At 33.0% G+C, this 27,386-nt stretch overlaps 1 protein-coding gene across 3 annotated transcripts in view; it reads right to left on the bottom strand.

Moving 5' to 3' along the window:
• Window positions 1-27,386, bottom strand: part of LOC108974825 (protein bunched, class 2/F/G isoform-like) — a 163,235-nt gene that overhangs the window by 26,344 nt on the left and 109,505 nt on the right. For all 3 annotated transcript variants that reach the window (XM_018942889.1, XM_018942888.1, XM_018942890.1), the window contains exon 2: window positions 26,509-26,560. In XM_018942889.1, coding sequence (XP_018798434.1) covers window positions 26,509-26,560 — 52 coding nt within the window. The remainder of the gene's footprint in view (window positions 1-26,508; window positions 26,561-27,386) is intronic.

The following is a 27,386-nucleotide window of genomic DNA, read 5'->3' on the forward strand; positions in this document are numbered from 1 at the left end:
GACTCTTTTAGTTTTAGGACTTACAAACAACCGTTATGTGAACAAAACTATAATACTCTCTTTAGCAACATTGTTGCGAGAGTATAAAAATTTAAATATAATTCTTTCGAATAAACCACAAACACATCATACAAAAAATTTTATAATAACGAAAATGCTTGGTGACGCGTTAGTTCGTGGTTCAGCACAAGATTTTCAATGGCGTAACAACGAGAAGAGCTAAGAATTGTCAGCGATTAAAAGAGCGCAAAGATTAAGTATTCAATATGTAGCAATTTTATGAAATTTATAGCGATAAGCGATAAAAAAGGTTCAATTACAGAATATGCTTAGCCAACCAGCAGTCAATTTTTAATATCATTGCATTTTTATTGGTATTTACTAACAATAATTTGATAAACAACAATATCTTCTGCTCATTTACACACATGCATATATAATTATTTATAGCTGTATGTGTAGACGCTTGTCTTCCTGAAGTTTATGGCTGTGTCGGCGCGTCTACAACATTTAGTATTCATTAGCGAATGCTTGAAATTGCCACAAACGTTTGCAAATGTTTTTATTACATTTAGTTTGACGCACGCAAACGAAGTTTACGCAATTTTTGCAAAAAAAAAGTATTTAATTAGCGCTATCACTATATAAGTAATTCTATGAAAGCAATAATATAATAAATTAATAATTTAAACGTAAATTAAATAATAAATAAAGGCTTTTGTGTGAAATATGCTGCCTTCAATAAATTGCTGATGCGAAAACGATATGGAGAGCAAGCTGAGCTTTGTTATGTGAAAGCTCTTTGTGCTTCTGTGAAAGCTTCGTTAATATTTTTGCATACATCTCATTTAAAAAGCTCTGTTTTAATTTAATCTGTCTCTGTGTATAAGAGAGCAGAGTCATTTATATTGACATCAAATTTGAAAGCACAAAATTTCATAAAAAAAAGCTCTTTGAACTTCAGCGAAAGATAATTTTGTATTTTGTCATACAAAAGTTGTACATAAGGTTACTAATATATAAAAAGCATATTAAGCATTCTTAGAAAAAAGCTCTCTGGACTTTGGAGAAAGTTACTTTTTTATATTTTCATACAATTGAATTAAAAAATTATCTGTAGTCATATACCTGTGTACCATAACAGAGTCATTAGTACTGAAGTCATGTTGAGCTTTCACAAATGCGAGCACTGTGTACATCGGTGAAAGCTACTCATCTATTTTTTCACAAATTACTGAGCGAAAACTGTATTGAAATCAAGCTAAGCTTTCATAGATGAAAGCTTTTTCGACTTCGACTTCTTGTTTTTGTTTTCAATAAATTACTGAGCAAAAATTGAAATCATGTAATTTCAAAAACTCTCTTTAACTTCATCTATCTCTGTGTACTTGTATAGTAACAGATTCATTTATATTGAAATTATGCTGAGCTTTCATAGATGAACTAGACTTTTAGACTTTTGTATTTTTCCATATAACTCTTTAAAAAACTCTCTTCAATTTAGTTTATACGAGTGCATCGTAATTTAGACACTATATTGTTAGTGAGTGAATAGATTTGGAATTTGCAATATATTGTCACAATTTCAGATGTAAACCTTTAATAACTACTAGTTGGACAAAAGAGAGCACCATAGTTCGTGAAACAACCACTGGTAGAAATTTGTAAGTCAGCATGTGTCAGAAATATTAGGTTGTCAAAAAAGTCTTGCGGTATTTTCGCTAGTTGGCGCTGAGAGCGCGTAGTTCTAGTTTTATTCGTCGCATCGGGTCATGCCATACCTTTTTGGAAAGCTCATTTCACGCGTTTGATTGATTGTCGTTTCTTTTAAGTCGTTCGTGAGTTAAAGCGTCGTAAACATGGAGCAAAATAAAGAGAAAATACGGCACATTTTACAGTACTACTACGATAAAGGCAAAAATGCATCTCAAGCCGCCAATAAAATTTGTGCAGTTTATGGACCCGATACACTTTCCATTTCCACTGCACAACGATGGTTTCAACGCTTTCCTACTATTGTAGAGGTGGTCGAAGAAAGAGACGGGCATAGTAGCAGCCGTAGCATCGGTCAAGAGCTGGGCATGAGTCATCAAAAAAAAATTTATGAACAATTGAAAATTCAATAAAAATACCGCAAGACTTTTTTGACAAACTAATTTAATATCAATATGTAAGCATAACGTAAAAAGTTCAAGCTTTCTTTGAAAAAAAAAAGAAACTACGGCGCACTTAGAGGCTTTAGCGACGCAAAACCATACAGCATAAATTTGAATGAATGAACTGCTGTACAAAGTACGGGGAGGAATCAGTGTGGACAAAGTTTATACATATTTTTACATTGATATTTTTGTTTGTTGATTAGCAATTCTAAGAAAAAACTATTTTTGATTGACAATGAAAGCTTAGATACTTACTATGTAAAGACACTCTTTCTTTATACATACATACATACTGTATATATTTTGCAGACTTTGGAAGCAGTCAAAAGTGCTATATGTAAACACTCTATTAGTAAAGTGCTTGAAAAAAATAAAATAAAATAAAAATATATAAAATAACACAAGTGTGAATCAGAGTGATTGGCGATATTTAGAGCCTTTAAAAAGGTACACTATTATTTAACAATCCGATAAAACTTCATACAAATTATTTAACGCAATTGAAGTGATTAGTTTAAATCCTATCAAACGAAATGTTCAAGGGTAAAACCTTTTCCTCAGATAACTCAGAATGTGTGTTTGTAATCTTTGTTACGAAATTTTTTCGATGATGAAGTACTCTAGTGGTTATAACTTGGTGCGTGTATACCAAAATATCAGACGTATGTAAAAACGAGAGTCACAAAATTTACTCAAAAACATATTGCATTTGCATTCATGTGGTTCCTCTTTGTTTTGTAATATTTACTCAATGATCTGCAATTTGACGTGGGCTCACACGTGCTCATTTTCAATAAAGAAACAAAAATGTATATGTAAAGTTTGTGTTTTGAATAGTCCTTTGTATGGGGGCGTGGAAACGCATGAAAAAAGTGTGTCTTATTCTGCTTTAAAGCACTCAGCCTAATATTTGTATTTCTACCTGTATGATTACACCCGATGAATGCAATTGCAATCGGTGCTCTTTTGGCGCGGAATGAAAAACGCTTCATCTTGTAGGGCTATCCTAAGCAGATACATAACTATCAAGAGGTCGGAATGTGCGACATTTACAATATATTACGAGTACAAATAAAGAAACACACATTTCTCACTGCACTCGTACTGTGTATCTGGTTGCAACCTACAAACCTATCTTCGATGGCTATTCATTCATCGTATTTCTTAATTTCTCAATTTATATTAATAAATTTTATTGGTTTTTCATTTGCTCTATTACGTATACATTTAGTAGCAATAATAGCGCGCTGTTAGCTTGTCAAAACAAGCTAGGAATTCGTTAAAGTGCTTGAAAGCGATTCAGTTGAGAATATACATATGAACACAAGATATCAAAGACTTACATACAGATCTAGTATTTATTGGTGTTGTTGGGAAATTTGTAGATTGTACTTACCTAGAAATAGAAAAAAGAAAAATTGGATTAAAAAATAATATATTTTGAATTGGTTACTAGAAAAAAAACATATATTGTTTACAGTGATTTAAAATATTCATTTCGGCGAAAAAATTAAGTTGAATTGCGAACATTTTTTATATTTTTCGACAGGAAGTAACCTAGTTCATTTTAGAAATTGAGCTGCCTCAAGGACAAACACTGGTCGATGGTATGGTGAATTCAACCGAGGTCATAGATCATTCCAAGATTCATTGATACAGTTGATGTTCCGGAAACTCTTAATGGTATTAGGCGTTAGTGGGTCCAGTAAATATTGAACATTTGACTGTAAAAAACTCTTCACTAATTCGCCTCTTCATCACGGCAATGCGAGCTTTCATAAATCGACTGAAACAATTGGATCTCACATAGTCTTGACTTGACACCGAATTACTTATTTTTATTTTAGTACGTAAAAAATAAGTAAAGCAGTCTGCTACTTTTACATGATCATTAATATACAGCTATTCTTGGATGCTATCTTTAACAATTTTGGTTATCTTGGCCTTGTCTTTACCACCTAACTTATGATGTATATTAATATTGAACCTCGAACAGTAGACTTTGATATACTTTAATCAAGGACAATGAAAATACTGAACAATTATTATTCTAGTCCAAAGTAAACTATAACTCTCAAATGAGTATTATAGACATGAGGCAGCTGCTATTGTGGGATCGTACAAGTTTATATCCCAAACACGCAGTTCAAAATAGAAAGCATTCGTGAATTGATATAATAAATATCGCACATATATATACATATATTTATGTTTACCAGCTGACAATAACAACACAAAATCTTCAAGTTTATGTATGTGCGAGGAAATTTCCTCTGCTTATAATATATATATTATATTTTTGTATTATCGAGCATGTGGAAAATTTTCGCCAATAAAATCAAGTCATTCAATGAATTTACGAAAGATTTACACAAATTGAAAGGATAAACAAAGACACGAGTGTCGGCCGTGCGAAAGAGTGCGAAAGTAAACAGTTTATATATGTAGTATGTTATGGATTCGTAGATATTAATAGCCTGTTTTTGTGAATTAGCTTGGTGATATTTATAAAACTGGCCACTTATTTGCTGAGTTATATATATCAATTCGCGTATTACAAATCAAATCAAATTGATTTTGCAAATAAACGAGATTAATGCAAATGCGGATGTTTATTCAGCGCACTTAAAGACAAAAACCAAAGCTAAAGTACGCACCTTTTTGTGTGTGACCCATTTCTTTGGCTGAGCAATAAACAAAAGTGACATCGAAAATTTTGCTAATAAAGTGCCAAAAGCATATTTATAAAAATATTGCAGAAAACGACAAGTCTAGAATATTCAAATGGTGGTCAGAGGTTTCCGCATTTTTCTAGGTTGAGTAATTTGTGAGCAATTTTCTGGCAGCTGTCTGTGCGCTAAAATTTTGTTTTGCACATAAAAGCCTACACGGCGTATGAGCAATGTGAAAAATCGGTGACATTTGAAATGAGCATCACGAGGCACAGAGGTTTGAATTACAAGTTTAGGTGGAGGTAATTATCAAGCCAAAGAAGTTTTTTCAATTGATACTATTTTGTTTTTATTATATAAAGGATTTTACGGCCGCTCAGTACGAAATCTATGAAATTTCCATGAGAATTTTTTTTCGATTTTAAGTAGAAATAATGGTTTCTCCTAAATATGTGAAAGCACCTCTTTCCTTTCATACAAAAGTTGTAGATCTTTTCATTACTTACAACTTTCGAAAACGGTATTGAGAACTAGTTGAGCTTCCATATATGAAAGCTTTTGTGCTTCTGTGAAAGCTACTTTTTGATTTTTGCATACATCTCGGTTAAAAAGGTCTTTAATTGATTTCTGTGTATAAGAAATCAGAGTAATTTTTAAGGAAAGCTCTTATATACAACTTATTAAATAACTCTCATCAATGTATAATACATGTATCTCTGTATAATGTCATTGATATAAAAAGATGTTAAGCTTTCATAGAAGAATGCTCTCTGGACTTCAGTGAAAGTTACATTTTTTCAATTTCATAAAACACATTTAAAAAACGCTCTTCATCTATGGCAATATACAATAACAGACTCATTAATATTGAAGTCATGTTGAGCTTTCATAAATACAAGTTCTGTGGAATTCGGTGAAGGCTACTTTTATATTTTGTCACAAATTACTAAGCAAAAATTACCTTGAAATCAAGCCATAGGCGAAAGCTTTTTGTGCTTCAGTGAATGTTACTTCTTTATTTATAAAACTCTCTTAAATTTAATCTATATCTGTGTAATATAACAGAGTAATTAATATTGAAAACATGTTAAGCTTTCGCAAGTAAAAACCAACTTTGTCATACAATTTTTTTCCACAGGAAATCGAAATAAACAGTTTTAACTAAAAACTGAATGTTTAAATTTTTCACATCATTATGAGGTTATGTGAAAAAGAAGTTAAAACAAAAGTTGTAGATCTAAACCTACAGCTGCGTCATTTTTTAATTTTTTTTTTTAAATTTGTCCACTTTGCTGTGTGCCTCGTACCACTGTGCCCTACATCCTAAACAAACAACATATTTTGTTTGCTGAAAAAAAATGCAGGAATTGACAAGAAAAAACATTTCGCGACGCACACGTTGCGCACTCAATTAATCATGTATCTCTTATGTGAAATTTTTGACAGCCTCTTTGCATTTCTTGCACGGCGTGATCTTGTTGGGCGTTTTTCGATTGTTTCATTTGGCTTTGCCCCTTTTTCGGATTTTATTTGCAATTTATTTTGGTTTTCACCTTGGCCAAATGATAAATGCTCGCGCACGCATATTTGCATGCAAATTTGCTGCGGGCCTACCGGCGCAAAAACAACTTTGCTTGGGCGCATGAACATGAATTAAATGAGCTGCAAAAGCAAAAACAATGATAAAATAACAACTCGGCAATACAAAATAGCGACGTAAACAAATGTGAGTGGAGTGGGTAGGCATATTTTTTAGGTCTTGTAAGCAAACAAGTTTATGTTATTGTGTAAAAATATGTATACAATGAGTGCAAGAACTTTTTTTATGGCAGTCATTACAAGCATTACAGGCAAAGAAAAAACACATAAATTTCAAATAAAAGCTCTTGAAAAACTGAATTTTTGAAAAAAAATTTTGAGTTCAACATCTTTCAATTTTTTTTTTGCAACTAGACCTATTCAGTATATTTTTTTTTTATAAATAAAAAGTAATTTTTTCTCAAGCTATTATAATTGACATTCATAACATTTTGACAGCTTACAATCTGGGTCAGACAGACCTGAGTTTTAAATGTTTTATTTAATCTTCTCTATTACCTTTGGTAATTAGTGTGTGGCTATAATTTGTGTGCCTACACACTCAGCGCTATTTGATTACATAAATACAAAGGCATTGCGTGCGAATATTTGAAACAATTTGAACTTGGACAAGTTGGTTTTTACTTGCGAAAATTTTGACAATTGATTGACATATCTTTGGATTTATGAATTTATGCGCAAATTTTTTGAACTGATGCAGATGTGCAATATGCTGCTATCTCTAGCAAAGAGTTGGCAATATGATATGTAGACAGCTACTTGTAATTGAAATTTAAGAAACATGGAGGCGGACGTTTTTGTTTTATGACTTTGGAACTTTAATTGTTCAACTTAAGGATAGCGAAAAATTGAGGACAAGGTGGTGAAATCATGAAGGCAACAGTTGCAAATGAACTTTTTTAGTTGCCAAAAACACAAACAAGTGTGGAGTGGTTTGCGGATATTCCTGCTTATGTTTAAAGCAATAGATTTCTAGATCTATAACTATATGAGTGTAAGTGAGTCCACTATATTTAATTTTTTTCCAAATATTGGGTAGTCGAAAACGTCTTTTCGTATTTCTAAGCAAGCTTTAACCATTTTGGTCGACCACTTTTTGTCACTTTGCCGCTAGAGGCATTATTCCATCAATGTATATCGAAATTCCCGTACGGAAACTAGCGGTTGTTTTGCTAAAAGAACTGATACGACATCGATTCCGCCAACTTAACAAATTGCATTCAAATTTAAATATCGAATTTATTCATTATTATCACTCATTTTTGAAAAGCTGTAACTTTTTTTCAAATTCCCCGAATTTAATTTTTTTTGTTAAATGATGTTTAAAATCTCACCTTTCCGACACTATATGGTATGACGCAATGTGATTTCGTAGCACTGGATATATACGACTGCAACGACAGTTATTGACAAAATAGGACAAAAATATTTCTCTCTTCGAATATTTTTTCGCTCTCCTCTCCTTCCTCTTCTTAACAATTTTTATTATGTTTCTTATTATCAGTTAGTAAAATGAAAATGTCGCTACCAACTACTTGCAAAAAATATTCTGTTTTACAGATTTTGTAAGAAATTGAATACTCTACAAAAAGGTGTCTTGCGGGTTTTTCGTAAACCTAACAGTTTATAAGATATGAACGGTTGAAGTCTGATTATTTGACGAAATACATTTTTTTTCTTATGAATTTTAGTTCCAAGACACATTTTTCGAAGTACCAAGCGAAAAGAAATCGTCGACTTTTTTTTTACTCACCCTAATATGGTATACACAAATGCATATACTTGTTAATATACATACCTACATCTATAATTGCTTTAAGCTTTTTGACCACATAAATAACTAATATACACTTGTGTATATATGAATGAAAATCTCATAAATTTTAAGTATTTATAAAAACACTTTCAGCTAAGCGAAATCAAATGAGTAAAAAACATGTTTACACACTTTTTATGAGCAAAAGGGCACAATGCTGGCATTGAAATTTTTAACAAAACAAGCAATAACTTAGTGCCAGTTATGGGCGCCATAGCACCGGTTTTGAGATTTTTAAGTTTTATTTACAATAACTTTAAGCGTTTGTTTAATTTATATGGGGAATAATAGTTCTTTAAAACTTTTTATTATTTCCGCTATTTACATATTTATTAAATCAGTTCAATAATAAATATTGATATTGCCAAAAAAATAAAAAAATATTATTTACTCCTTAGTATAATTATTTATAAGAAGTATATATTTTTTCTATAAAAAAAACTATACACCTACATATGTATATACCTTATATACTATATATATAAAATATAAAAAAAAAATTGTATTTTTACAACCTTCTTGTTTGCTGTGTTTGCTGACGTCAGTAAATATGTAAATTAAACATTTCACCTACTTTGATTTGTTGCCCCTATTAATTAATGTTTCACTAATGTGAAAATAACGACAGCTTTGCAACACAAACACGAAAGCAGCGAGATGACAAATGAATACAAAATCAACAGAAAGGTAAACAAATGACTGTCCAATTGAATAAAATGTGGTGCCAGTCGCGATATGAATTTTTCAAATATTTTTAAATGTTATAAGTATTATGTGCATAAATTAATTAAAAATGCAAACGGCTGTAATAAAATTGCCTGCATATAAAAATGGACATCACTAAGCGGTTTTAACACACAGAGCGTGGGTTGTGTTGGAACTGAAGTAAGTATAGTAAATAATTAAAAGTAAGTAAATGTTAATCAATCAGAGTTAAGTGAAACAGGAAAAAATTTTAACTTTGCTATTATACCATTAATAGGCGTATTTCTTACAGCCTGAAAGAGTATACAAGATTTTGCACTTGATTTTTAGCGATAAGTTGGTATTGCAGCTATATGTTACAGTGGGCTGATCTGAATAATATGTTCGGTGAATTGAGATTTCCCTTGGACCATAATTTGTGTGAATTTTCGAGAATATAATTTGTCAAATAATAAAGTTCTCCATACAAGAACTCGATTTTGATCGGTCAGTTTGTATGGCAGTCATATCTTATAACGGTCCGCTCTGAATAAGATGTGCGGAGATTATAGCATTGCCTTGGACAATATTGCCGATTTTCATGAAAATAACTTGTTAAACTAAAATGTTTTTCTCACAAGAACATGATTTCTATAGGTTATTTTGTATGACAGCTATATGCCATAGTGGTCAAATATGAAAAAATTTGTTCGGAGGTTGCGAACTACCCTTGGACAATAATCCGTGCTAAATTTCGTGAAGATATCTTGTCAAATAAACAAGTTTGCCATACTAGGACTTTATTTTGATCGGTCAGTTTGTATGACAGCTATATGCTATAGCGGTTCAAAATGAAAAAAAATTGTTCGAAGTTTGCGAACTACCCTTGGACAATAATCCATGCTAAATTTCGTAAGTATCAATTGTCAAATAAAAAATTTTCCATACAAAAAATAAATTTTGATTGGTCTGTTTATATCACAGCCATATCTTATAGTAGTCCGATCTGAACAATAATGAGCAATAATTTGTGCTAATTTTCGTGAAGAAAAAAGTTTTCTATACAATAACTTTATTTTGACCAGAAAGTCAAATGCTGTATGAAAGTAAAATTCTGGTGGACGTATTCAAATCATTTTGCGATTTCTCAACTCAAATTTTTCATTTCAAAAGCGAAAAAAATAAAGCTATATCTTTTTTGAAAAATATAAATAAATAATTCACAACAATAAGGCCTTGAAACAAATTATTAGTTCATTCTATGTCTATACTAAGCGTCAGCAAATCGTTGAACTTTGACTAATACGCTAACGCCGCAAACATAAAATTAATCAAAATTAAAGAACGAGTCAGTGAACAACTAAAATTTTGAAAAATAGAAAGGAACTGTAAATATACATATGTATTTGCTAGGCACGTGCGTTCAAAAATCTTTATATTCTAAACGTGTTGTTGAACCCAAAAACTACACACCCACATGCATAGGCATTTTTAACACAACTTTTTCGAACACACGCTTTACGAAAATTTGTTTTGTTATCAGCGCATGCTAAAAATTAATTTACGGGCTACAAAACAACGGTATAATAAACAAACTGCGAAAAGGTGACTAGAAATTTAGGATTGTACGAAAAATAACAGCACAGCTGCGTCAGAGAGGAATGAAGCAAACATTTCCGCATAGATTTGAATTCGAATATTGTTGTTGCCTTGTGTAGTTGTAGCAGGTTTTCGGCTATTTCTTTTTAATTGAAAAATTGCTCAAGGAAATCACAAACAAAAGCGAAATTTTAATTGACTCGCCACATAAGTCTATATATACCCTATACATACATATATATGTACACACGACGACGTTGCGCGAGAAGAGTTCAATGATTTATTTTAAACACGGCCGCTTATAACACGCCGCTGAAATTTGTTTGAAGCAAATGTAGTTTCTAAGCAATAAGCACCAATATAATGAGCTACATACATATGGCTGTTTGTAGATACATATGTACATACAGATGTATGTGCTTCTATATAAATAAAAATGAATTGGAAGTGTTCATAACAATCTACATGTAGCCAAATATTATCACACTTCTCAAAGCGCAAAAAAACAAAAAAACATAATTGTTTCATACATACATACAGCGTGCATAATTATGTCTGCATGTATGACGCTTGCACAGTTACCTGCTAACTTACCTCATAACATTTTATAGTCGCTTACGAGGCAAAGCGTGCCACATACGTACGAAGATATGATGCATGTCATGAGGCATTCGCCTACATTTTCGCAAGACGTCACACTATTGACTTACATACCAAATAAAAGCAAGCGTAAAAACAAGAATAACAACAGCAATGACTGCATATGCTAACTAATAAGCAGTTCAATTCACCTATTTTACATAATCTCCCACCACCAGCAGCGGCGCATGCATGCGACTGACATAAGTTTTATAAATGCCGGTTACGCGCTAACTGGACGGACAGTAAGCCAACCCAACAACAACAACATAACGTTTGGGGGCGCCTGTTGTGCTTATGTGTGTGAGGAATGCAAACACGCAATGTTTAGTGTATTAAGTAATACAACGAAAATAGTCGTAATAATAAATACAAGGTGGCAGTGTTGCCAGATGTGAAATTGGTTAGAGTGATTTTTCAATGAAGTCTAACGTTTAATTTTAAATATTGACCATTAAATTTTGTAATAACTGTAATATTTTGTCAAATATAAAATTTTTCATACAAGAACTTGATTTTGAGCGGTCAGTTTGTATGACAGCTTTACGATATAGTAATCCGATATGAAAAATTTCTTCCGATATTATAGTTTTGTCTTAAAATATTTCAAATAAATATGTTTTTCATACAAGATTTTTAATTTGACCAGTCAGTTTGTATATCAGCTATATGTCATGGCGGTCCGATCTAGAAAAATTTTCAGATATTGTAGCGTAGCCTTAAAATATTAATCTATGCCAAATTTCGTGAGGATAACCCATCAACAAAACAAGTTTTTCATACAAGAGCTTAGGTTTGTTCGATCAGTTTGTATAACAGCTTTATGCTATAGTAGTTCGATATGGAACATTTCATTACATATTGTGGCGTTGCTTTAAAAATTAATTAGTGCCTAATTTCGTGAGGATATCATTTCAAATGAAAAATTATTTTATACAAGAGTTTAATTTTGACCGGTCACTTTGTATGACAGCTATATGTTAGGGTGGTTCGATCTAGAAAATTGTAGCGTTGCCCTAAAATATTAATTTATACCAAATTTCGTGAAGATACTCTATCACACATAATATACCCAGTGTAAGGTATAAAAAAATAAACCGGCAACAGCCGGTACTAGCTTTGGTGGTCGTATAGTTTGCCTTCTAGTGATGTTGCATCAGTTAAATTGTTTTTTTTTTTTTGTTTTTTGCATTCGTGCCCGCCATTGCCATTTTTACAACCCAAAGCAACAAGCCAAAGAGCCAAAGTGGTGAATAAACGAGCGTGCGCGGCAGGCTGGATGGGGGTACTGTGCAAGGACGCCACTAACATAAATAATAAATAAGACACTTCAAAGCAAATGGCATAAATGCATAGAAGCAAGTAAAATTGGCAGTCAGCATAAATTATTGCAATACATAAAACGCATGTGTTGGTCAAATGTTGTCGTGCAAGTAATTAAAATACGACGACTTGTACTCGTATATGTAATTCTGAACTGAATATTTACAGCGACGCTACTGTTAAGTGCGCGAAACAGCTTCATTTGGGACAGCTACGCTTGTGTATGTGCGTGAGCACGCACTTTTATGGGGATCATTAATTTTAAGCACCACTGTTGCTACAACGAGAACAAATGCAAATTACTTGCTAGACGGCTTTTTAAACACTTAGCAACAACCTTAGCAAATAGCAACTTGACTTCGAAAAGTTGTGAGGCTAAATTCGAGGGAATTGGGTATAATTACAATTGGTGGATGCAATTTGTTTCCATAAATGTCGGTCAGCGCCTATTTTAATAACTGTTGTAGGTGGTCAGCGATTATAATAGCTCACAAATGATATGGGTGCGTTTTACTTTTAGTGAGTTAAGCTTTATGCAAGTCTTGCATAATGAAAAATCTATTGCAAGTGGATTTGAGGGCAGATTGAATACTTTCAAAGCTCTAAAATGGGAACGCTAGTGGTTGAAATTCTATGTTAGAATGGTTTGTGTTGGGGATATGGTAAGAGAGCAAACGCCCTGCAGGATATAATATTAAATTCGTTATTAGGTTATTAGTTATTTCAAGTGCTATGATGAATCAGTAAAAAGTTCTCAATCGACGTTTCGACGAAAGAGAAGGTAGATGTGACCAAAGATGTCTTCTATTAGCGCTTGGAGCGCACTACAAATGGAGTGAGGATTATCGACTTCGCCGGGGTCCGAAATATGGTAATTTGTAGCATTAATTTCTGCATAGCTACCTGTTTCTGGATCGAAAAGCCAGCAGATCTATCATATTGTGATAGACGGAAGACACCTTTTCAGTGTTTTAGACGTGCGTACACTTCGAGATATTAGCACTGACTTGGACTACTGTGCTGTTGCAGTCAAAATACGCACCTGCCTCTATGCAGCAAAAACGGATGTCAACAAACACAAGGAAGGGTTCGACGTTGAAGAGCTGCAATCACAACAGGCAGCCTAATTATTTTCTAGCCGACCTGAATTCTTGCTCCCTGAGAGTACTCATCAGCGACTCGGTATAAGGGAAATATTAGATGCCATTTCAAGCTCCTTCCCATTGGTGTTCGGAAAAAGCAGAAGAACAGCTGGTACGATGAAGACTGGCGTGTCGCAGGCGAGAGTAAACAGACTGCCTACCTCGCAACGTTACAATCGACCACAATACCTACGGAATGGGATAGCTATCGAGAGCTGAAGAGGGAAGCGGTAGGTATTTGCAGACAAAAAAAAAAAGAGAGAAGCCGAAATGCGAAAGTACGAAGAGCTTAACAAGCTAGCTAACAGGGTTAGTTTTCGCAAATTCTACGAAAAGATGCGGTGACTAACAGAAGGTTTCAAAACCGGAACATGCCCTTGTAGCAGCCTCAGAGGTGATCTAGTGACTGATTCCAGAGCATACTGAAGTTATGGAGGTAACACTTCTCTAGACTGCTGAATGGATGCATAATGCCAGGAGATGACAAACCCGATTTCCTAATTGATGTTGATGGAGCAGAGTTTCTATTGCCCGGCCATATAGAAGTTCAAATAACCATTTCCTTTCTGAAAAATCTCAAAGCTGCGGAGCCGATGGATTGCCGGTCGAGCTATTCAAATACGGCGGGAAGAATTGATAAGGAGCATGTATTAGATAAGATCGGATGAAAGCATCTCCGACGATTGGAATGTAAGTGCGCTTTACCCAATCCACAAAAAGCGAGACCCCACAATCTGCGCCAACTACCGTGGCATAAGTCACCTCAACATCGCAAATAAGGTTCTATCGAGCGTATTGTATGAAAGATTCAAGCCCATCGTCAACAAACTGATTGGGCCTTATCGGTGTGGCTTTTGGTCTGGAAAATCAACAATAGACGAGATATTCACCATGTTTGGAACAAAGTTTAAGATTTTAGATTTTATTTAGTTTTTGAGTATAGTGGTAATTGAAACTTCAAACTCTTGCTGCCTCTCACCTCCTACCTTAATGAATTACAATAACGCAAAATGAAAGTGCAGTTTCTCAGCAATATTTTTTTGCATTTAAGTGTGAATGAGAGCTGGAGTTGTTATAACAATTGCTGGGTGTGAAATCTTGTGATTATATTGACGTCAGCGCACATTAATATTACCTGAGTCAGTGTAGCAAAAATTATGACTGCGTGAAACATAAAATCTCCCATTACATGCGCATATACGAGTTGTAAACAATACACAAGGCTTGCTGACTTTTTCAAAGTGCCATAGGTAACTGACACATAAATGACTATGGAGTTATATTACATGCACTTGTACATATGCACATACACGAATGGCATATAATTTTGCAGTGCAGCAGCCTTAAGTAGTTACAGTGAAATTTAAAATATATGTACATGACTTTGCTCATTTACTTTTAAAAGCTATAATAACAAAACTATTAGATTTCATCACAAATTTGTGCAAATGACAATGAATCAGCTGTTCAGAGTTAAAGAAAAAATATTTTAAAAAGTAGTTGCGTATACGTCATGGAGGACGTGACATAACTAGCAGTGTAATTACATCACAGGCAGCCAACTAAGACTACTAATATTGCGATATGTTCTCTTTGTAATTCTTCCGCAAAATGTAATATTCCCCGCTGTGTCATTAAGCAGCGCTTTAAGAAGGCAAAAGCAATAAAATGATGTCAATATAGACAATTTTGTATTGGTTCCGAACTGTGGGCGTGCCTCGCCAACTAATGCAGGAGTATTTGCGCAGCTCGCAATTATGCAATAGCAGAGGTGCATAAGCAGCAACAATTCCGCTTAGTCACCTTTCGACTTAGACTGAATTTTAGTACAAAGTTTTTTTATTTAGTTTTTTTTTTAGTGAAATGCCTTGAAATTGTTTAAATGTTTTTACAGGAATTCTAACTTTTAGTGCTAATTGTATTGTTGGCGTGTCTAAACAATTGCGTCGGTTTTTGAATGCACAGAATTACACGAAAAGGATTTTACTGTCGCCGACAAGGTGAAATTTCATTTTCACTTCAAGGTTGATGATTTTGATGAATCGCTTTGTTGTTTAAGTTTATTGCATTTTTATGTTGCATTTCCCTCTCGGTCTGGCAGCTTCTGTATGTGTGGGCGGATTTGTGGCGAAATTATCGTCAATTTTTTTTGATATTTTTAGCAAGTCGGAAGAAAAGTAAAATTTACGAGTTGAAAAGCGTAAATTTTTGCGCGAAATGGCGACGGCGACGACCCATGCCATAAATGAGTGTACTGAGGATTTGTATGCTATATAGTATTTTGGCAAGAAATAACGAGAATTTATTCTATAAATGGTATTAAAATATATTATACATATTAATGAGACCCCAGATATTGTCGCTGAAAGGCTAACGTGTGATTGGGTGCATGAGATACGGAAATACAATTTATTAGAGTTTTTTTTACTATAAATTAACGAAGACATGCTTGTAGGCGGATGGGGTTTGATGCTATATAAACTGAACTATCGAAATTAAGTTTTTGTATGGAAAACTTGTTTATTTGGCATGGTATCTTCACAGATTTTCGCATAGATTATTATCCAAGATATTGTTACACACTCCGAAGATATTGTTAAGATCAGACAACTATAGCGTATAGCTGCCATACAAACTTCTGGGGCAAACTCAAGTATTTATAAGGAAATTTTTTTTTTTTTTGACAAAATATCGATATAAAATTTAGCATAGATTATTATCCTAAGTACGTCTACAATCTCCGAAAAAACTGTTCAGATCAGACAACTATACCATATAGCTGCTATGTAAACTAACTGCTCAAAATCAAGGAAAATACCTTTTTATACCATTTTACGCTATTTGAAATGCAACTGTGAAGGGTATTATACCTTCAATGCAGTCGAAATTAATATTTTCTTCTTACTTTACTTTTTATTACTTCTGTAAATATGTATGTATCGACAGAAATTTAAGGCAATCACCGAAAACTAATATCAGAAAATATAATTATGGTATATATAAAGAAATATTTAAAATAAAATTTATTAGAAATCATTAGAAAATAAAAATAATAATTATATTTGCATACAAGCGAGCCATGCGTGACTTACATATGTGGCAGTTTATCAAGAAGCGTGTACTTTATGACGCCTTTTGGAAGGCAAACAGTAACACTAAAAGCTCAATATGAGTACCACCGTATGTATGTAGGGTTATGTACCAATAATCTTACTTGCTTGTTTAGTGACTTTGACTTTGCCAATAGCCGCCCATTCATTCAAGTAGCCAAATAGGAAGTTGTATTGACGTCAATGAAGACAAATGTCAAGTGTTTAGCTGTCAAATGGTGCACTCACGCCAACACACTGCCACACCGCCACACACATATTGATATGTTAAAATTGTACTATTTTACAATTTGCTTCAAATCGAAAGAGTCTATGCTCGAATTAACAGCAAATCGACCACACAAATATCGATTCGTTAAGCAGCCTTTTTTACTCACTAGCGGGTGCTTTGATCTCATTTGATCATTGGGAGATAACGTCAGCACCAATAGAACGGAAGGGCAGTGTCAAAGCAATAGGAACCGAATTGTGTTAGCGCTGGGATAATTGTTGCTACAATTCCCCGAAACAGTGCCAATAAACGTGTAGAAAAAAAGACAAATGCAGCATGACACATCATTGAATTTCAGTTGAATGTGTTTTCAATTTAAATTTTTATTGTACATTTTGGTGTTCAATTAATTGTGCAAAATCTTGCCAAGGATGCTTCGTGCTGTAACAAAGAATTTCGAAATTGTTGTATAGCCGATTTAGCAATAGAAATTTTTTTATTAGAAGAAATAATATTAAACTTAATAGTGCATTAGATTATAGATTAAATTAAACGGATTATTTGAAGCTTGCAAATCCTCACTGCTCCTCTATATAAAGTGATAGCTTTTCGAGATGTCGAACAGAAATTTATCACAAGTTATGGGCAACTTTTTTACTTGACGAGATGTCTTCACGAAATTTGGCACAGCTTATTGCCTAAAGAAATATTATAATCTCCGAAGAAATTGTTCACAACAGCCCACTACAGCATACATCTGCCATACAAATTGACCAATGTAAATCAAGTTATTGTATAAAAAACTTTTTTCATAGACGAGATATCAGAATGAAATTTGGCATGGATCATTATCCAAAGAAATGATGTCGTCTCCCAACATAACATTCACATCGGACCACTATAGCATATAGCTGCCATACAAACTGATCGATGAAAACCCAGTCAAAGCCCATTTAATACGCTCTTTTGCTTTGATAAAAGTAACTGTGTAGGGTATTATAGCTATTTTCTTTGTTTTAGTCAGTCTTTGAAATTTTTTTTATATAATTACATTAATACTAGAGCGATTTCAATGACATTCCATAAATGAAAGTTATTTTAAAAGAAAAATGAAATATATATATATACTATATATACTATACTATATAATATATATAAATATTTATCATGAAAAAGCCAACATCCAAACCATAAATTTCTTTAAGTACATTATGGAAATACCGAAAAGGTATTTGTGGACTTAATTATTTGTTTACAAAGTTGGCAGCTGAAAACAAAATTCCTTGTCTCTTTACTTAAAGTAGTGAAATGTTGTTTTTCAAAACATTGTCAAAGCACTTGAACAAATAGTAGGCCGTCATAATTATTTTTATCTTATCAATGGAAAACCGGCGACCGAGTGTGAATTATTTGTAAAAATGTCTTGCACAAACTTAACGAACTACTTTTGATGGAGTTAAAACAGAAATTTCCTTTTGGCTTATTTTCTGTACAGACAACATAAAAAAATGCAATTCGATGCAAACTGAAAATCAACGAGTTGAGAAAATTTTCCCATAAAAGCTAGCAACGGGAAAATAATTTAAAAATATACATATGTATAGACAATAAAATTCTTTTCATTATATAATATTGTTTATTTTGTTAAGTCTCATTTATGTCTAGCTACACTTTTTAGCACTCAAAACAAGCATTGCTCAATTACTTAGATAAGCTTTTAATTGCAAAAGCTTATCAGCTAACAAGTACTTGATAAGAAATTGAACTTAAGTAGCTAACTGAAAAAAGCTAGTTGAAACAGCTAGTCAAGCAGTCTGCTAAAACACAAATAAATTGAAAAAACGCAGCACGAACTTTTTCAAGTTTTTTCAATGTTTTTTTCCAAAACAAAAAACCAAAATTTTATATAAGCACCCTTCTATCATTTTTTGTACAATTGAATATAAAATAAAAAATGCCAATTAAAAATATTAATGATTTACTATAAATCATTAGTTGATAGCGTGACTTAAAATGTTAACGCAGAGCTAGAAAAAAGCTCAGCAATCAAACCCAGCTGCACTTGTAGCACAGATGAGGTACACATGTGAATAGAAATGTGCCAAGGTTCTTGCAACAGTCACATAAAGATAAATTTTGAATATTTAAAGTAACTGCAGACGCTATGCACTCCGTAGTCGTCACAAAAGTGGGTGTGTAAAAATATTAACACTTACGTAAATATATAAAACATAGATAGTAAAATATATACAAATAGGGGAACACATTGTATTGTATAGCAAAGAACGACGCCGAAATTGTACAGATAAAATCTAATAAAGCACATACATACATATGTACATATATCATACATTAATCTTGTAGTCGGGCCTCCTTATTTGGCATACAAAAATATAAATATTGTATTTATTTATCGGCACTGTTGTTGCTGTGTGAACTAAATGCGCATTTGCGCGCCGTTGATAACTCGTTGACGCTAAGAGTGCAACAACATGTTCGTAAAATATTCCAAAAACATATATCGATAAACAACAAACGAGTCATAAAACCAGAAAAAAATTTAACATCATTATAATACCCTTCACAAAAAATTCCTTACAGAAATTTTATCGGTTACTTTGACTGTATCTCTGAGCCGATGTGAACAATTTTTTCGGAGATTGTACAATTACTTTGGATATTAATCTATACCAAATTCCGTGACGATATATTGTCAAATAAAAAAGTTTTTCATACAAAGACTTGATTTTGACCGATCAGCTTGTACTCATATGGCAGCAGTATGCTTCAGAAATGCCATCTCAACTATTTCTTTGGAGATTGCACCAATGCTTTATGCAATGATTTTCACCAAATTTAATGAAGAAATCTTGTTAAATAAAAAAGTTTTCCATACAATGGAGTGATTCCGATCGTTCAGTTTGTAGTACAGCTATAGGCTATAGTTGTCTGATAAGAACAATTTCTTATCATATTGAATAGTTGTCTTGGATAACAAAATATGCCAAATTTCGTGAAGATATCTCGTCAAATAAAAAAGTTTTTCACACAAGAATTTGATTTCGAACGCTCAGTTTGTGTGACAGCTATATGCTATAGTGGTCCGTACTTAGGAACTACATGGCACATGAAATACGCGAATATGGCTATATCCTATATATACATAAGTATATATTTTAAAGGGTCTATTCGGGGTATACAAATTGTATTGTACAAAGGGCGCACTGTTTATGGCATTTTATATGTATAACTTTATATAAATTCCACATGCTGGCGATAAGGCGAACAAATTCTTTACACGTAGGAAAACAGCAGCTTAATTGTATTGTAAGTACACAAACTCAATAAATATTGTACATCTGGCTTGTCAGCAAATTTAAAAACATATTTACTACTGTAAATATATTTACAACGTACAAACATTAGTATACATACGTATTTTGTGTATATATAATATGTAACCAAATCAAATTTAATTTTATTTATTGTAGAATAATAAATTATATTACAACACCTTCTAGCAACCAAACGACATTTTTCAATATACCAAATAAGCAAAGTGCCGCGAGTATTGCTCAAATGTTAATTGCTGATAAGCGCCAGTGCTTTGTTAAAAGCTCAGTGCAAGCGAGTGAAGTGATAAGCATAAATATTGTAAGTTCATTGAAAGCAATGACATATTTTATTGCCTGAATTCAATATATGTATATGAAAATATTATAAGAGAAAAGTCAACAGACTGGTCTGTAGTCTAGTAATTATGATGAAAGATCGTTAAATTCCAAAAAAAAACAGAATGACAATGACACAAATATCAATGATGAATTCATTGAAAGCAGTGCGCTTGCATCCTGTTGCTAGGAAAGTGAAAATAGCTTAGAAATTGGTAAAGCTTACTTTCACATGCGCAACGCGACTGACACAAATGCTCACTGTATACGGCGAAACAACTTTCTGAGCTGAGCGAAAGTTCTGTCGGCATTTTTTTAAGGCAGTAAGGAATTTTGCGCTCATACGGCAAAAATAATGAATAATGTGACAGTTTAATTTATTTTTTGAAAAACTCGAAACTCATTGAGTAGAATATTTCAACCCAACCTTGCTAATGAAAACGTTGCTATTAAAATTTATTGGCATTTTATTACAGCTATAAATGCATAAAGTTTCAAATTAAGATATATGAATGTACTATGTAAATTTTTATGGGTGGATATATGATATTTTGACTTAACAAAGGTTCCGCTAAAACAAAGAAGCTTCGAGTATATGGCAATAAAAAAAATCTTACCATCCAAACAAAGCTTAAGAAGTAGTACTAAAGTTTTCATCAGTTAGTGTAATATTATAAAAGCAAGACATGTATGTATGTATGTATATGTCGAGATAGCTTTGATTTTTAGCCATAAGTTTTAAACAGTTTTTTTTTATTTAGTTAGAACATTGTGAAGAAATAAAAAAATTAAATGAATTGAAAGACAACCCGTTCTTAAGAGCTTTTCAAAAGTTTTATTTGCGGCTTTCAAGGCTTTTATAGAAAAAATGCTCTAAAGAGCTTTTTCAAACCTTACCTTGGAGTTTTCAGAGCTTTTACCGATTTTTTTTGTTTTTTTGATTGCTTACTGTATCTTCATTAAAGATTATTTTAATTTAATACATGGCAATATAAAGCCTGAACTTTCTAAAGAGCTTTTTCAAACTTTCACTTGCTGCTCTTAGAGGTTTCACAGAAAAAAATGTAATTTCTTTGTCTAGCTATACTTTAGATATTATTTCCATTTGATAGACAATATAATATGTATAGAATTAGTAAGCCTGGACTTGGACTGGACGATGAAAGCGTTAGTGAATTTATAGTATTCTAAAATGTTTTAGAAGTATAAAATAAACCCCCGAAAACATAAAAGAGAAACATCTCAATTGATGCCATAAAAATATACACATAAATGTACATAAGTACTTATTTTCTAGGAAAAATGCCAGTCAATTCTGTCTACTATTGCCGCCTATGGCTAATCAAGACACACACTGTCACTATCTTACATTTTTACACAAATCCGTTTGCAACAAATTGAAAATGCTGCATAATTGGAGAAATTGCAACAACTAAAAAAATAAAAACTCCAGCTTCGGAGTCAGCATTTGCCGATCGCAGAAACATAAATATGTACGTACAAATGCATGTAATAAATAAGTGAAACCTAAGCTCCTGAAATTGTATGGCGCCGCCGCATGCAATTCAAGAAGCAAGCAGTTCTAACGAAAATTAATGCATACATTTGGAGAGGTGTAAGCATTTGTTCTGGAGCAACTAGTCCAAAAAAGTGTTTACTTGTACCAATTCAAAAGCGATACTAAGAGTAGTTTTAGTACTTAATATAATAATATGAGCTATAGATAGCGCTGGATCTCGCGCGGAGCTGTGAATGTTGGTCCAATGACAGCCAAAAAGACCTACAAACGGATGACCAGATTCCCACAGATCGACGAAGAGCTTTAAGCGTACCATAAATTAGTTAATATCAATTGCAGGCACTGCTGTAGGTTTGCTGGAGGTGGGTCTATTGAAATATTTCAATCTGTCTGACAAACGTACCTAGATGATCCCATTTAGCATTCCTTCATAAAGCTGTGGCAAAAATCGTTCGACAACATATTTAACCGCACCGCATATGAATTATTGGACTGATCCCAGTCAGAATATGCAGAATTGCGGCGAGATTAAAAGTTTAGAAGACCTCTTACGGTTCACATTCGATCATAAGGACCTATTGCGACCTACTTTGTAGTTGCAGACGACTCCACTTTGACTGAACACTCCGAACTAAGATCAACATGTTATATTTCTGACCGATAAATGAAGTCGTAGTACGGAAAAAGATGGTCGATTAACTAATTGGGCTTTGAACTAGTTTAAAACTAGTTGACTACAGTGCATTTGAGGGAACGCATACATATCCATATATACAGTTTCCAAGCGGGAAAGTTCTGTTGCACTTTTTTTTATTGGGTTTCTTTTTACTTTGAATTTTTTTGGTTCTTCTACTGGAACAACAATGAACATACATTGGTGGTGTGCTTGGCTGTCATTCATCGAATTGCGAAAGCTGAATGGAAGCCACCGGATGATTTAGAACAAACTAAGCGGTAGTGTGACAGAATTTATGTATCCACATATGTATTTAGAGAGTCAAGTGAGCTAGGCAGCTAGTTAACTAGCGAATGCCAGCTGCTTGCTCCCATCAAAAGACATACGAGTATTTATGTGGGCATTAACATGCAATCATAAACGACTGCAGAACAAGTTGCACGAAAAAAATGTATATACACACAAATACAGATATGTGTGCGACAAATAGACAGACGTTATAAGTGCGCCGAATACACAGTAACGTTGACAGCAACGGCAATGATCGTGCGGACGGACAACCACCAGCCAATCAATCGAATAACAAATGCTGCGCGCATAAACGCAGCGCCCAAACCCGCCTGTTGCCAGCGCGTTGCCAGCGGCGTGAATGCTGGCGACACAGATACTCAACTTAAGCCAATGAACTAAATTAAATTGCTATTGCGAATTTATTACGGCTATTTTTAGCGACAATGCTTTCAACGCCACTGCAAAAAACAACAAACAGCGTGCAACAGCAAACGGTTGCAGCAGTAGCTACAAAGTTGTTGCGTCTCATGAACAGCCGTCGTGTGTTGATTGGAGTTAGCGCCGCCGTTTTCAGTGCCCACCAAGTGCAGCCAACCGAGGAAAGGAAAACCTGCGCTGACCAACTGAAACAACATCGATGACAACGAAATGCAGGCGAATATTTACATACATACGAGTGTATACATATGTGTAACTAGTATGTACTGCATATTTATATGGCGGGAAATTGATTTGTATGTGAAAAGTTGAAGTGATAAATTAAATGATGCATTTAAATTAATGAAGAAGTGGCGGCTTTGCGCAATTAAAAGGCTTTCTGCGTTACACCAGAGAACTCATACAAGTACATATCGACAGCTAAACTGCAAATAATGTAGATAATATCAATTTTCATTAGTTGACAGGCGTAGGAAAATATTATAGAAAATAGAAACTATACATTTTGAAGCAATATTTTAGTCTTGGTTATAATTATGGTTATAAATGTGTTATACATAACCTATAATATGACAGTGAAGTTTAAACGATTAAAAATTCTATTTCAATAAAAAACGACAGAAACTATGCATATGTAAGCAAAATTTGAGTTTTAGTTATAATTTTGGTTATACAAAACCTGTACTATGACAGTGAATTGTAAACAAAAAAAAAAAAAAAAAAAAAAAAAACAAAAAAAAAAAAACCAACTCGAGTTTTTCGATAATAATAATAGTTTTTTCTGCATTTTATGTGACGTCATAGTCATATATGCGGTACATTTAAGTATAGAAGAATTGAACTTTACTGACTGAGAAGCTTGGAAAACTCTTGATTTCACATTAAGCATACTCAAAAAATTGGTTCGTAAAACAACCAAACATCAAAACAAAACAATTAGCTGTCACGGCATAAAAGTAATGCGTCAAAGCCGACATCATTAAGTCTCTGAAAGGCCTATAAATGCGCCACTAGCAAATCGCTGCTACTACTAAACTCAGCATATTTTCTTAGAGCGTAAATCGTCTATTTGCTAGAAATCTTGAGCAAATGTCCAGTGACTTTCCGATAATTGAACTTATTTGCAAATCGGTGTGCAACGTGACTTGTTTAATGTCATTGCAAGTCAACTATACGCACGAGAGCACATCCTTATATACTGACATAATAAATATTCATATGTGAATGCATTCTGAGTTCATATTAATAATTATTTTTGCTGTTGTTGACTTTGGTACTTTGCATGGCAAACCAATAATTATAATGTTAGCAACGTCAGCATTTGTTACAAATGTACATATGTACATTTTATGTGTATACTACTAATGAAAGTTGGAAATGAGGTGGTCTCATTGGTTAGCAATTAAGATTTTGACGTAGATTTTTATGTATATTAGAAGTCCTAATACTATAAGCAAGCCACTTTTTGTGGATTTCCAAATCGTCTCCGAGTTTTTTGTGAGTAACTAATCATTTAGTCAGTGCATGCCAAAATCGCCATTATGAGTAACCGGTATGAATAACCAGAAATGAACTTTTCGATTTTCACAAAGATTGATTTTAATGAGCAAAGAACTTGCTCCAAATTTTGTTTGCGACAGGAATATTATTGTGCGTACACTTTGGAAATGTTGCGGAAGTCTTTTGGTGGACACACTATTGCACAGAAAAAAGACGTTTATAGGTGGTACAACGAGTTCACAGTTGATCAGGAAGATCACGGCAAGTTCGATAAAAAAAATCGAAGTCATGTTTTGAATTTTCGTCGGTTAGCGTTTTGTGGTGCATTATGTATTCCTTCTGCCGAGCTAAACTGTCAACAATGAAAGTTTGAGTGTGATGAAATGGCTGAAATTATGGGAGAAAAACTTTCAACAACAACTTCATCACGCTAATGCAACATGTCATACTGTATTGGTTCTTTGAGACTTTTTTGCCAAAAGCTCGACTCATGTCCTTGTTCCCCAACCACCTTATTCGCCTAATGCGGCTCTTTGTGACTTCTGGCTATCCAACAAACCAAATCTGGGGATTCCGCTTTGACTCCATTGAGGAGATAAAAAACGAATCGAAGAAGGTTTAAAAGGTTATACCGGAAAAAGAATATTCCGTCTGTTTAGAGGACTGGAAGAGGCATTGGGAAAAGTGCATTTTATGGAGCAAAATAAGATGAAATTGTTTCAACTAACTTTTGGATCGCAGTAATATAAATTACATTCAAGTTTGTGAAGACCTTTATTCATCTGAAGCTGTTAAATTAAATATTTTCAAAGCACATAGCTAAATTATTTAATTTTAGATAAATATTACATATAACGTCAATGACTATATAAAAATATAAGCACGCTTATTTGTTTTATTATTAGAATATACTATTTGTAGTACTGTTTGTCAATAAATGTTAAAGCAATTAGTTGCCAGTGAAAATTAAATAACGGAATGATATTTAAATAAGAAATGACGTCAACTTCTGTAACAAGGAAGCTATTATACTATATTCACAAAATATACCTTACAACCACTTGAATCCGATCGGTTAGTTTGTACGGCAGCTATATTCTATATTGATCCGATTTGAACAATTACTTCAGATGTTGCATTATTGCTTTAGACAATAACTTAAAAAAATTTCATGAAGAAGATGAAACGGCAGATGAAAACGTTTTCCATACAAGCACTTTATTCTAATCGGTTAGTTTGTATGGCAGTTATATGTTACAGTGTTCCGATGAGAAGATTCTTAGGAAGAACAGGACAAATTTCAGCTGTATATCCAAAAATTTGAGTGACTAGTTCGTGTATATGTATACCTCAACACCATATAATGTTAGCAGTTCTTACAACTAATCACTTTTATTTTGAAACATTAATAAAAATTTTATATTTGTGTCATAACTAGAAAATTCATATATGGACTTACCATAGCTTGCTCGATCTTATTATCGATCGCAACTGCACTTGTTCCAGATGCACTGTAAATAAAAGAAAGTAAAATGTAAAATATTATTATAATAACTGATAATTAATAAGTCCAAAATGTAGTATACAGGAAAAACTGCAAGCTGCCAAAGGCTAAAAAAATATATATAAATATAGTACTTGAATATCAAACAAGTTTCATTATATTTATTTCTCTTATATAACTGAACGCACAAATTTCAACTATTTTATATGAAATATTAGTTGAAGTGTTATGCAAATCGGTGCTAGCTAATAGATCCATCATTAAATTTTGGAAAAAAAATTAAAAAACATGAAATATATAATGTTGAACAACGCTAACAGCATTAAGGTCAATTCAAAATTGTTTCCGCCGAGACGGCTAGATATTTTCGCAACACATTTCAATCATTTTAATAGCCATCCATTAAATCCAACGGTTTGGCATGCCAATGAGATTTAGAAGAAAAAACTAACGTAATTTTAGCCAAAAATCAGTAATTCCTTAGCAATTATATTGAGTTGCTATGCACTTTTTATGCGGTTTATAATTATGTGAAATCATTTTTCAAATTATGATGCCAAAAAACTAATAAGTTGACAGCTGAGGCTTGAGATGTGGCCATGGGTGAAGCGCATATTAATTACAAAAAAAATAAAAAATGGAAGAAATTAATAAAAAGAAGAAGATTAAGCGATGCTTAGTAGACTTTGGCTTAACTTCAAGTTTATATTGGAGGTGAGGTGCTTTAATTGACTGACCTTAACTGTTTAAATTATTGAAAAACATTAAAGTTTTTATCAATCAAAAATTGTTTTATAAACTAAAAGTAAAGAAATAATTGTTAAAAAAAAATG

The sequence above is a fragment of the Bactrocera latifrons genome, unplaced genomic scaffold, assembly GCF_001853355.1.
Source record: "Bactrocera latifrons isolate USDA-ARS-PBARC rearing strain unplaced genomic scaffold, ASM185335v1 scaffold_59, whole genome shotgun sequence".
NCBI lineage: Eukaryota > Metazoa > Arthropoda > Insecta > Diptera > Tephritidae > Bactrocera > Bactrocera latifrons.